Source organism: Carassius auratus, unplaced genomic scaffold (assembly GCF_003368295.1).
Source record: "Carassius auratus strain Wakin unplaced genomic scaffold, ASM336829v1 scaf_tig00016366, whole genome shotgun sequence".
Lineage (NCBI taxonomy): Eukaryota > Metazoa > Chordata > Actinopteri > Cypriniformes > Cyprinidae > Carassius > Carassius auratus.
Window position 1 is genome coordinate 255,720 of NW_020524669.1, and position 13,587 is coordinate 269,306.

Below are 13,587 nucleotides of genomic sequence, written 5' to 3' on the forward strand. Positions count from 1 at the left end.
TAATTTGTGTTCATGTTGCCAAATTAGCATCTTTTTAGACTACACTTGGAAGCTTTTCTTTCAAACATTGAACCTAGCAACACATTTTGTAGTTTTTAAAATTTATTTGGCAACTTTTGAAAAGGGACTCAAACAATAAAAAGGTTAAATGTGTTAAGCAGCTGCTCGCTGCAATTGTTCTGTAATGATTGTTCATTTATAATACCATCATTAGCTTGTACCTTTAATTGTTGATCAGTTAGGTGCATATTAACTAACCACCAAATACACTGCTTCAGACTTTCTCAGAATGAGCAGTTTTACTAGTTAATAAGACAATAAAATGTCATTGTTTAAATATGTAATTGATCATTAATTAATTGTTGTTTTTAAAAAGAAAATTTAAATACATTGTCATGAAAATAAACAACCAAAGCACACAAGTTTTCTGTTTTTAGTTGAAAAAGGTGTTGTGTTAACATCCCCTTAGACATGAGACAAAATAATAATAATACCTCCTGAGATGTAACACACAGATTCATCATTTAATATCATAGTCTGTGTTTGTGTTTGATTGTTTCTGCTGATCTGAGAGTGAAGAGTGTGTTGTTCTGCAGGTTGAGTAAGTGTGGCGTCACAGATGAAAGTTGTTCTGCTCTGAGTTCAGCTCTGAGATCAAACTCCTCACAGCTGAGAGAACTGGATCTGTCATGGAATAAAGTAGGAGATACAGGAGTGAAGCTGATCTCTGATGTACTGAAGGATCCTCACTGTAAACTGGAGACACTGAGGTAAGATCATATTCAGTATCAAGCTCCAGTGAAACAATTATGTATTATAACAATATATATTTACCCAAAAATTAAAATTCTGTCATTTCTCACTCTCATGTCATCCCACATCAGTATGAATTTCGGTCTTCAAATGAATACAGTAGAAGATTAGAAAAAACTCAAATGATAATTTGTAAATGAAAACATGTAAGTTGTAGCAGCTTTTCATAGCCCCTCGCTCTAGTGTTAATCTGGATAAAAGTGCACTATTGAGTGTTTGTGCAGAAACTGTTAGCACACAGAAGTAGATCTCTGACATTTCTCCTGATAACTGTGGAAACAACACAAAATCTTTCATCATCAGTATAATACATTCTACTTTTATTTGTGTGCACTCTCAATATTAACTGAACATTGTGGTTTTGTAAAAGCAAGAAAACAAACAGGATGTGCTTTCTGCCATCTCTGTCAGTGTGAACTGGAGCGCTTCACTAAAATAAAAAAATTGCCTCACAGACATGACACGTATATCTGTAAAGAGCTAGAAATGTCTAAACAATGTCTTCAAACTGAACAGATACTCTCTGGTGAGGTTATCATATGAAAGGTGTATTTCTCTCTAAAGGTGCGTCACTGTACTGCAGAGATGACGAGTCAACATCGTTAACTTCATCACTGCAGCAGACAATCATAATTGCATAATTGGCATAATTCTTTACATTATAATCTGCCTTTCCTGGTGTATACAGTAAATATAAGCACAGATACAGGTAGCCCAAATATTTAAAACATTTTGAAGAATTTTCACACATCTCTTTAACACAGATGGACAGTTTAATTTTGCTAAAGTTAAATGCTATATGTGTCACGGACAGAAGAGAGAGACAACAGGTGATTCAGGTAAGTAGAGGTTTAATAGGATATAGGCAGGAATTACGTGATCGGGAACGGAGAACTGATGGTGGCAGGCAAGCTGGGTGATCAGACGGTGGATATTCAGATGATACTAGCGAGGTTTAGGCAGTAGAGTCGTTGTTTCTCTGACGAGACCAGACAGAGAGTGACAGGAGCTGAGGGCTTATGAAGAGGTAGTGGTGATCAGGTGCAGGTGCGGTGACTTCAATAATCAGGGGATAATGAGCGGATGGGAGGAGTCAGTTGATCGGACTCTGATGGTGTGGCAGGTGTTACTGGTGGTTCCGTGACAGTACCCCCCCTCTACGGGCGGCTCCTGACGCCCGCGCTACACATCGACGGGGTCGGCCTCGACCTCTCGGCGCAGGGCGGTTAGGGTGGGAGTTGTGGAACTGGGTGAGGAGGGATGGGTCCAGGATGTCGTCCCTAGGGACCCAAGAACGTTCTTCGGGGCCATATCCCTCCCAGTCTAATAGATATTCTAGGCGACGGCCCCGCCGACGGGAATCCAGGATATCCTGCACACGGTGAATTGACTCATCTACAGCAATTTCTGGAGGAGGGGGTACGTCCACACCATCAGGTCCTGGGGAAGGAGAAACAAGAGGGTCAGTGAAGGGTTTCAACAGTGAGACATGAAATGATGGTGCGATCCGGTAGTGTGAGGGAAGGTGAAGACGATAGGTGACCTCATTGACCTGCCTCTCGATAGTGAAGGGACCTATGTATCGGGGACTCAGCTTACGACAGGGTAGACGAAGACGGATGTCTCTGGTGGAGAGCCAGACCTTTTGACCCGGTTGGTACTGGGGTGTATCTCTCCTCTTGGTGTTGGCCTGGCTCTGGTGTCTTCGCACTGCCCGTTGGAGATGGACGTGCGCTGAGTCCCATACCCTCTCACTCGCTTCGAACCAGGTGTTGACCGCTGGGACTTCTGACAGCTCTCCCGACCAGGGGAAGAGAGGAGGCTGGTACCCGAGTATGCATTGAAATGGTGTTAAACCGGTGGTGTCTTGGCGTAGTGAGTTCTGTGCATACTTGGCCCATGGGAGGTAGCAGCTCCAGCTTCCTTGGTTCTGGTGGCAGTAGGTTCGTAGGTATCTTCCAATCTCTTGAATCTTGCCCTCAGTCTGACCGTTGGATTGGGGATGGTACCCTGAAGATAGGCTGACTGAGACTCCAAGTAACCTGAAGAATGCATGCCAGACTTGGGAAATGAATTGGGGACCTCTGTCAGATACAATGTCTTCTGGTAGACCAAAGCGACGGAATACTTGGTGGAATAGTAGGTTGGCAGTCTCAAAGGCAGTGGGAAGACCTTTTAAGGGGATGAGCTTACATGCCTTGGAGAAGCGGTCGACCACGACTAGGATGCTGGTGTGAGAATCTGAAGGTGGGAGATCTGTCATGAAATCTACACCTAGATGGGACCAGGGACGATGTGGTATGGAAAGTGGTTTCAGCTTCCCTTCTGGGAGTCGCCGTGGGGTATTGGAGATGGCACAGACTGAGCACCCACGAACATACTGAGCGACATCCTGCGCGATGGAGGGCCACCAGAACCGGTTGCGAAGGAGTGAGAGGGTTCGGTGGCTGCCTGGGTGTCCAGAGCCCGGAGACATGTGAACTGAGTCCATGAGGGACAGGCGTAGAGAAGATGGAACGTATGTCTTTCCCTCAGGACCTCCCGGCGGAGCTGGCTCGGAGCGGGTGGCTTCCCGGATACGATCTTCAATAGCCCATTCGATGGGACTGACAATGACGGCTGGAGGGAGTATGGTTTCAGGAGGTGATGATTCGTGTTCTGGTGCATGAAGACGTGAGAGAGCATCTGCTTTGAGATTTTTGTCTCCTGGTCGATAGGTTACTCGAAAATTGAAACGAGTGAAGAAGAGGGCCCATCGGGCTTGACGAGGATTTAGACGTTTGGCTTCCTGAAGATATTGGAGGTTACGGTGGTCCGTAATGACCTCAACTTGATGGTGTGCTCCCTCTAGCCAGTGTCTCCATTCCTCGAAAGCCATCTTTATAGCCAGTAGTTCCCGATTACCGATATCTTATTACGCTCCGCCGGAGGACAGTTTCTTGGAATAGAAGGCACATGGATGGAGTACTGGAGGCTTCCCCTGCTGTTGAGATAGTATTGCTCCCACTCCAGTCGATGAGGCGTCCACTTCGACCACGAAGGGGAGGTCTGGGTTGGGAAGGATCAGGATGGGAGCTGAACAGAAGGCGTTCTTCAGTTTCTGGAAAGCTTGGATGGCAGTTGGGTTCCAGGACAGAGACTTGGGCCGACCCTTAAGGAGGGAGGTGAGAGGTGAACTGATGATACTGTATTGATGGATGAAACGACGGTAGAAGTTTGCGAATCCTAGGAATCTCTGGAGGTCCTTGACGGTGGTAGGTTGCGGCCAGTTCTTGATGGTGTCCACCTTCCTCTGGTCCATTTGGATTCCCTGTGGGCTGATGATGTAGCCGAGGAAGTGAACCGTGGTACAGTGGAACTCACATTTCTCCAATTTAAGGAACAATTGATGAGTTTTTGCAGGACTTGACAGACATGGCGGTGGTGTTCAGATAGGTTCTTGGAGAAGATTAAGATGTCATCAATATAAACGATCACGAATTTGGTCAGGAACTCACGGAACACTTCATTCATGAAGGCTTGGAAAACAGATGGGAGTTGGACAGCCCATACGGCATAACAAGATATTCATAGTGGCCAGATGGGGTAATGAACGCTGTCTTCCACTCATCGCCTCTTCGGATGCGTATGAGATTATATGCACTTTTGAGGTCCAATTTGGTGAAGATTTTGGCTCCGTGAAGTTGTTCCAGAGCAGTCGGTACCAGAGGAAGGGGATAGCGGAATTTGACCGTTTGCTCGTTGAGTGCCCGGTAGTCAATGCACGGCCTCAAGCCTCCGTCCTTCTTACCCACAAAGAAGAAGCTGGATGCAGCAGGGGAAGTAGATGGTCGAATGAACCGCTGTTGTAGGGCTTCCTTGATGTACTCCTCCATGGCCCTCTGCTCTGGGATGGACAGTGGGTAGATCCGACCCTTGGGTAAGGTGGCTCCAGGCAGCAGGTCAATGGCACAGTCCCATGGCCGATGAGGTGGTAGCTGTGTAGCTTGTTGCTTGCTGAATACATCCTGGAACGCCCGGTACTCAAGGGGAACCTCTGCTAGGTGGTTGGATTCTGGACTTTCGATCTACGTGGAGTGAAGGTGAAGACGAGAGGAAGAAGGGGATTCATCCGGAGCAGGTTTCCGACTGCGGATCTTGATGACGGGTTGAAGACAGGATAAGGAGCAGGATTCACCCCATCGCGTAATTTCCCCTGTGGTCCAGTTGACTCGCGGCGAGTGTTCGGACATCCACGGGCGTCCCAGGATGATATCCACGGTGGACCCCTCCAGCACCAGAAATGAAATCTCCTCCCGATGAAGACATCCAATGCGGAGTGAGACTATGGGGGATTGATGACAGATTTGACCACGGCCCAGCGGTTTACCCAAGATGGTATGGATCTCTAACTTCTTCGTAATCCTTCTCCTCGGGAGGTTGAGCCTCCTGAGGAGTTCGTGGGAGATGAAGTTCCCTGAGGAGCCGGTGTCAATGAGGGCATACGCTGAAACGGAGTGAAAACGGTCACTACCATGACTGAGGTACGGGATAAGGGAGATATCATGGGAGGAATCTGGATTGTACTCACCGCTGGGCGTGGTGGTCGTACTGGGCACTGCAGGCGGAGATGTCCTTCGGAGCCACAGTAGAGGCAGAGACCATTGTGAATACGTCGTTGACGTTCTACTGCAGTGAGATGGTAGGAGTCTACTTGCATGGGTTCTGGTGCTGGAAGGTCTGTAGATGGTGTGGGAGGCAGAGGTTGCACAGCGGATTGATCCAGATCACATGCGGTGAGACGTTGAGAGATGCGAATGGTACGCAGAATAAGGTTCTCTAAGCCGACGACATCATCATAAACGGCCACTTGATGGCGGATGGCAGGATTCAATCCATGACGAAGCAGGTGATAAGCGCAGTTTCATTCCATCCACAGTTGGCGGCTAGAGTGCGGAAACGTAAAGCGTACTCACTCGTGGTCATCTTTCCTTGACGAAGGCGGTACAACTGGTCATGAATGGAGAGAGCGGCAGTGTTGAGGCCAAAGACTTCCTTGAAATGGGTGGTGAAAGCTTCCCATGAACGAGTGAGGGGGCCATTCGCTTCCCAGATAGACTGGGCCCATTGGAGGGCGGAACCTGAGAGGAGGGAGATCAAATAGGCGATTTTAGTACGATCCGTAGGGAAAGCATGTACCTGCATCTCAAAATAGAGCGAACACTGTAGAAGAAATCCGCTGCAACCCTCTGCCTCGCCGGTGTATGTTGCAGGTCGAGCCATGGGACTGTGAGAGGCAGGTATTGAAGGAGAGTGAAAACATGGTGGACCGCCCGCTTGCGCCAACTCGGGCAGAGAGACTCGTGGAGGGCTCTCTTCCAATTTAGCGTCATGTTGCATTTTGTTGGTCTGGTCTTCTGTCACGGACAGAAGAGAGAGACAACAGGTGATTCAGGTAAGTAGAGGTTTAATAGGATATAGGCAGGAATTACGTGATCGGGAACGGAGAACTGATGGTGGCAGGCAAGCTGGGTGATCAGACGGTGGATATTCAGATGATACTAGCGAGGTTTAGGCAGTAGAGTCGTTGTTTCTCTGACGAGACAAGACAGAGAGTGACAGGAGCTGAGGGCTTATGAAGAGGTAGTGGTGATCAGGTGCAGGTGCGGTGACTTCAAAAATCAGGGGATAATGAGCGGATGGGAGGAGTCAGGTGATCGGACTCTGATGGTGTGGCAGGTGTTACTGGTGGTTCCGTGACAATATGACCCAATGTTCTGCTCTAGAAGAGAAAGTAGTGCAGAGTGTGGACTGTTTTAAGTTGATCAGTTTATTACAATGATTTCTGAAGATCATGTGACTGAAGACTGGAGTAATGACTGATAAAAATTCAGCTTTGATCACAGGAATAACTTACATTTAAAATATCTTTATTAGAAATCCAGAATTTTACGTGTAATATTTAATAATAATAATTCCTTACATTTATATAGCACTTTACATGGTCAGGGGGTATCTCCTTGTACACCGTTTATCATCCACATATATTTCACATTATTATTGTTTTTACTATATTTTTATCAAATAAATTCAGCCTTCTCTCAAAAAAATAATTACAAATGTATTATTTCAAATGTTCGACCACCAGTGTGTGTATAAAATAATGTAAGACCTTGGTTCGTCTTCAGAATACAGATAAAGATATCTTTCATGAAATCCGAGAGCTTTCTGATCCTCTGATAGTTTTCACGTGACGTCACACTCTTATAGAAACACACACCTGGAGGACAAAACAAGGCTCTGCTCCACTGACCACCAGTTATTATTACACAGTTTGCATTAATGTAGTAAACAGTGCACAGACACTATTTAACTGAACAGAGAAGACATCACTGAATTCAATGATGAACTGCCTTTAACTGTCATTTTGCATTATTGACACACTGTTTTCCTAATGAATCTTGTTCAGTTGCTTTGACGCAATGTATTTAAAGCGCTATATAAATTAAAGGCGACTTGACTTGACTTAAAACATGTATATTAAAAGTTGAAATTCAGTAAACACCTTATGTATATTTTGTACAGACAAGCAGATGAAGCTAGAATATAAACACAATGTGCAACATTAAATGTCACATTAAATGGTTTCCCATAGAAAACTTTTAGAAGGAAAACATTGAACCATTAAGAGGATTGTGTTCATATTCTGGCCTCGTCTGCTTGCGTATATAAACTATGCATCATTAATATAGAGAATATTACTGTTTTAAATATATTAGAGACACTTTAAGTGTTTTATAATGTTTTGTCGCACTGTTTAATGATTGAAATATTGCCGCAGGTGCTTAATATGGATTGCAACAATGTTGTTTTCGTCAACGATGATGATAACGAAATGATTTCGTTGATGTACCTTTTTTTTTCTGATGATAACACGACGATGACTAGCTAAAATTGGCTCTAATGTGACTAAAACATGACGAGACGTTTTCGTTGACGAGACGAGACGGAACGAAAATGATTATAAGTCTGATGTTCACAATGCATATCATTTCTTCCTATTTTGGAGAAGCACCCGGCTGCAGGTCGAGGCGGGGCTGCACCTGGGGCGGGGAAGCACATACTTTTAAATGCGCACTTGAGCAGCGCAGCACACTGTGACTCCATGTTGCTTTGAGCACATCATTCTGCACCCGCGATGTGCATACGCGCTTTGTGCATGACAGGTTTTCCCGAGACGTTTCCTCTGATGTCTGAGACCTGTCTGGCTGAGGATGTACAGTTTAACAAGTCTTACCTCCCTCAAACTCATCCTCTGATCAGATCAATCTGATGTCCATCTACAGGAGCCAATAATGATCGAGTCAGAATAAGAGGATCAATATTATTTAGAGACTTACTTTAGTTTGGTCATGTTTTCATAGCCTGCCTCATCCACGTGTCCGGCTGCAGTTGTGACATTTAAACACAGACGCAGACTCTGCTTCACATCAGCTTCAGAAAGAGCTTCACAAATTTAGTAATGATATGCCCTTTATATTTCATCATATGAGCTCACAGATATCTAATTAAGATACTCTTAATTTGTGTTCATGTTGACAACTTAGCATCTTTTTAGACTACACTTGGAAGCTTTTCTTTCAAACATTGAACCTAGCAACACATTTTGTAGTTTTTAAAATTTATTTGGCAACTTTTAATAACTTTTGAAAAGGGACTCAAACAATAAAAAGGTTAAATGTGTTAAGCAGCTGCTCGCTGCAATTGTTCTGTAATGATTGTTCATTTATAATACCATCATTAGCTTGTATCTTTAATTGTTGATCAGTTAGGTGCATATTAACTAACCACCAAATACACTGCTTCAGACTTTCTCAGAATGAGCAGTTTTACTAGTTAATAAGACAAAAAAATGTCATTGTTAAAATATGTAATTGATCATTAATTAATTGTTGTTTTTAAAAAGAAAATTTAAATACATTGTCATGAAAATAAACAACCAAAGCACACAAGTTTTCTGTTTTTAGTTGAAAATGGTGTTGTGTTTACATCCCCTTAGACATGAGACAAAATAATAATAATACCTCCTGAGATGTAACACACAGATTCATCATTTAATATCATAGTCTGTGTTTGTGTGATTGTTTCTGCTGATCTGAGAGTGAAGAGTGTGTTGTTCTGCAGGTTGAGTAAGTGTGGCGTCACAGATGAAGGTTGTGCTGCTCTGAGTTCAGCTCTGAGATCAAACTCCTCACAGCTGAGAGAACTGGATCTGACTGGGAATGAAGTAGGAGATACAGGAGTGAAGCTGATCTCTGATGCACTGAAGGATCCTCACTGTAAACTGGAGACACTGAGGTAAGATCATATTCAGTATCAAGCTCCAGTGAAACAATTATGTATTATAACAATATATATTTAACCAAACATTAAAATTCTGTCATTTCTCACTCTCATTTCATCCCACATCTGTATGAATTTCGGTCTTTAAATGAATACAGTAGAAGATTAGAAAAAACTCAAATTATAATTTGTAAATGAAAACATGTAAGTTGTAGCAGCTTTTCACAGCCCCTCTCTCTAGTGTTAATCTGGATAAAAGTGCACTATTGAGTGTTTGTTCAGAAACTGTTAGCACACAGAAGTAGATCTCTGACATTTCTCCTGATAACTGTGGAAACAACACAAAATCTTTCATCATCAGTATAATACATTCTACTTTTATTTGTGTGCACTCTCAATATTAACTAAACTTTGTGGTTTTGTAAAAGCAAGAAAACAAACAGGATGTGCTTTCTGCCGTCTCTGTCAGTGTGAACTGGAGCGCTTCACTAAAATAAAAAAATTGCCTCACAGACATGACACGTATATCTGTAAAGAGCTAGAAATGTCTAAACAATGTCTTCAAACTGAACAGATACTCTCTGGTGATGTGATCGTATGAAAGGTGTATTTCTCTCTAAAGGTGTGTCACTGTACTGCAGAGATGACGAGTAGGGGTGCTCCGATCACGATCGGCCGATCGTTAATGCGCATCTCGTCAGTAAAGCCGGTTTTCTAATCAGCGGTTAATTCCATCAGGTGCGTGATTTCACATAGAGCAGCTGTTACTACACAGAGCCGTTGTTAACTGAGAAGATGGGCCAATAAACGCTGAAAATTAACGTGATTTGCGCATCTTCTCTATTAACAACGGCTATGTGTAGTAACAGCTGCTCTATGTGAAATCACGCACCTGATGGAATTAACCGCTGATTAGAAAACCGGCTTTACTGAGGAGATACGCATAACGATCGGCCGATCGTGATCGGAGCACCTCTAATGACGAGTCAACATCGTTAACTTCATCACTGCAGCAGACAATGACTCCGAAAACACCAGCTTATTAATAAATAAAACAATTAATGTCTCTACTGAACAATTAAAATATCTATAAAGGCTCACTATGGATTACTTCTTGCCCAGCCTGTACATGTAAAGAAGAACATAATTCAATTAAAGGAAAATTATCATGAAATGTTCCTCAAATGTTTTGTTCTGAGGAGGATTGTCTGAAACAGCTTTTTTATGATGGTTTGTGATTTTGGTTTTAGTGATTAAGTAGTTCTCTTGATTACCTGTAACCAGGGGAGGACTGGGGCTAAATGTGTCCCTGAACAGATCGGGCACAGATCGGCCCTAAACACCCGGTTCACAACACACCTCTCCATAAACACACCTGCTCATTATCCACAGAGCAATCAACACCAATTACTGATATTACAGTGTTAGACAGTACAGGAATAAAAATACTGTCTCTATTCTAATTGATATTATTATTATTAATATTAATGAATGGCTGGCATAATTCTTTACATTATAATCTGTCTTTCCTGGTGTATACAGTAAATATAAGCACAGATACAGGTAGCTCAAATATTTAAAACATTTTGAAGATTTTTCACACATCTCTTTAACACAGATGGACAGTTTAATTTTGCTAAAGTTAAATGTTTTATGACACAATGTTCTGCTCTAGAAGAGAAAGTAGTGCAGAGTGTGGACTGTTTTAAGTTGATCAGTTTATTACAATGATTTCTGAAGATCATGTGACTGAAGACTGGAGTAATGACTGATAAAAATTCAGCTTTGATCACAGGAATAACTTACATTTAAAATATCTTTATTAGAAATCCAGAATTTTACGTGTAATATTTAATAATAATAATTCCTTACATTTATATAGCACTTTACATGGTCAGGGGGTATCTCCTCGTACACCGTTTATCATCCACATATATTTCACATTATTATTGTTTTTACTATATTTTTAGCAAATAAATTCAGCCTTCTCTCAAAAAAAGAATTACAAATGTATTATTTCAAATGTTCGACCACCAGTGTGTATATAAAATAATGTAAGACCTTGGTTCGTCTTCAGAATACAGATAAAGATATCTTTCATGAAATCCGAGAGCTTTCTGATCCTCTGATAGTTTTCACGTGACGTCACACTCTTATGGAAACACACACCTGGAGGACAAAACAAGGCTCTGCTCCACTGACCACCAGTTATTATTACACAGTTTGCATTAATGTAGTAAACAGTCCACAGACACTATTTAACTGAACAGAGAAGACATCACTGAATTCAATGATGAACTGCCTTTAACTGTCATTTTGCATTATTGACACACTGTTTTCCTAATGAATCTTGTTCAGTTGCTTTGACGCAATGTATTTAGTTTAAAGCACTATATAAATTAAAGGCGACTTGACTTGACTTAAAACATGTATATTAAAAGTTGAAATTCAGTAAACACCTGTGGCGAGTGGGGCGGGGCCGAGAGGCGTGGGACTCGATACTGGCGGTGGGGCGCAGGTGTAGCTCATCTCCAATCACTACACCTGGCCTCACTCCTCGTTCCCACGCCTCTCGGCCCCGCCCCACTCGCCACAACACCTTATGTATATTTTGTACAGACAAGCAGATGAAGCTAGAATATAAACACAATGTGCAACATTAAATGTCACATTAAATGGTTTCCCATAGAAAACTTTTAGAAGGAAAACATTGAACCATTAAGAGGATTGTGTTCATATTCTGGCCTCGTCTGCTTGTGTATATAAACTATGCATCATTAATATAGAGAATATTACTGTTTTAAATATATTAGAGACACTTTAAGTGTTTTATAATGTTTTGCCGCACTGTTTAATGATTGAAATATTGCCGCAGGTGCTTAATATGGATTGCAACAATGTTATTTTCGTCAACGATGATGATAACGAAATGATTTCGTTGATGTACCTTTTTTTTTCTGACGATAACACGACGATGACTAACTAAAATTGGCTCTAATGTGACTAAAACATGATGAGACGTTTTCGTTGACGAGATGAGACGGAACGAAAATGATTATAAGTCTGATGTTCACAATGCATATAATTTCTGCCTATTTTGGAGAAGCACCCGGCTGCAGGTCGAGGCGGGGCTGCACCTGGGGCGGGGATGCACGTACTTTTAAATGCGCACTTGAGCAGCGCAGCACACTGTGACTCCATGTTGCTTTGAGCACATCATTCTGCACCCGCGATGTGCATACGCGCTTTGTGCATGACAGGTTTTCCCGAGACGTTTCCTCTGATGTCTGAGACCTGTCTGGCTGAGGATGTACAGTTTAACAAGTCTTACCTCCCTCAAACTCATCCTCTGATCAGATCAATCTGATGTCCATCTACAGGAGCCAATAATGATCGAGTCAGAATAAGAGGATCAATATTATTTAGAGACTTACTTTAGTTAGGTCATGTTTTCATAGCCTGCCTCATCCACGTGTCCGGCTGCAGTTGTGACATTGAAACACAGACGCAGACTCTGCTTCACATCAGCTTCAGAAAGAGCTTCACAAATTTAGTAATGATATGCCCTTTATATTTCATCATATGAGCTCACAGATATCTAATTAAGATACTCTTAATTTGTGTTCATGTTGACAACTTAGCATCTTTTTAGACTACACTTGGAAGCTTTTCTTTCAAACATTGAACCTAGCAACACATTTTGTAGTTTTTAAAATTTATTTGGCAACTTTTAATAACTTTTTAAAAGGGACTCAAACAATAAAAAGGTTAAATGTGTTAAGCAGCTGCTCGCTGCAATTGTTCTGTAATGATTGTTCATTTATAATACCATCATTAGCTTGTACCTTTAATTGTTGATCAGTTAGGTGCATATTAACTAACCACCAAATACACTGCTTCAGACTTTCTCAGAATGAGCAGTTTTATTAGTTAATAAGACAATAAAATGTCATTGTTAAAATATGTAATTGATCATTAATTAATTGTTGTTTTTAAAAAGAAAATTTAAATACATTTCATGAAAATAAACAACCAAAGCACACAAGTTTTCTGTTTTTAGTTGAAAATGGTGTTGTGTTTACATCCCCTTAGACATGAGACAAAATAATAATAATACCTCCTGAGATGTAACACACAGATTCATCATTTAATATCATAGTCTGTGTTTGTGTGATTGTTTCTGCTGATCTGAGAGTAAAGAGTGTGTTGTTCTGCAGGTTGAGTGAGTGTGGCGTCACAGATGAAGGTTGTGCTGCTCTGAGTTCAGCTCTGAGATCAAACTCCTCACAGCTGAGAGAACTGGATCTGACTGGGAATGAAGTAGGAGATACAGGAGTGAAGCTGATCTCTGATGCACTGAAGGATCCTCACTGTAAACTGGAGACACTGAGGTAAGATCATATTCAGTATCAAGCTCCAGTGAAACAATTATGTATTATAACAATATATATT

General features: G+C 42.0%; 1 protein-coding gene across 4 annotated transcripts in view; it reads left to right on the forward strand.

Moving 5' to 3' along the window:
• LOC113075098 (NACHT, LRR and PYD domains-containing protein 12-like) overlaps positions 1-13,587 on the forward strand; it is a 131,382-nt gene that overhangs the window by 104,238 nt on the left and 13,557 nt on the right. For all 4 annotated transcript variants that reach the window (XM_026247822.1, XM_026247823.1, XM_026247824.1 and 1 more), the window contains 3 exons: positions 597-770; positions 8,977-9,150; positions 13,353-13,526. In XM_026247822.1, coding sequence (XP_026103607.1) covers positions 597-770; positions 8,977-9,150; positions 13,353-13,526 — 522 coding nt within the window. The remainder of the gene's footprint in view (positions 1-596; positions 771-8,976; positions 9,151-13,352; positions 13,527-13,587) is intronic.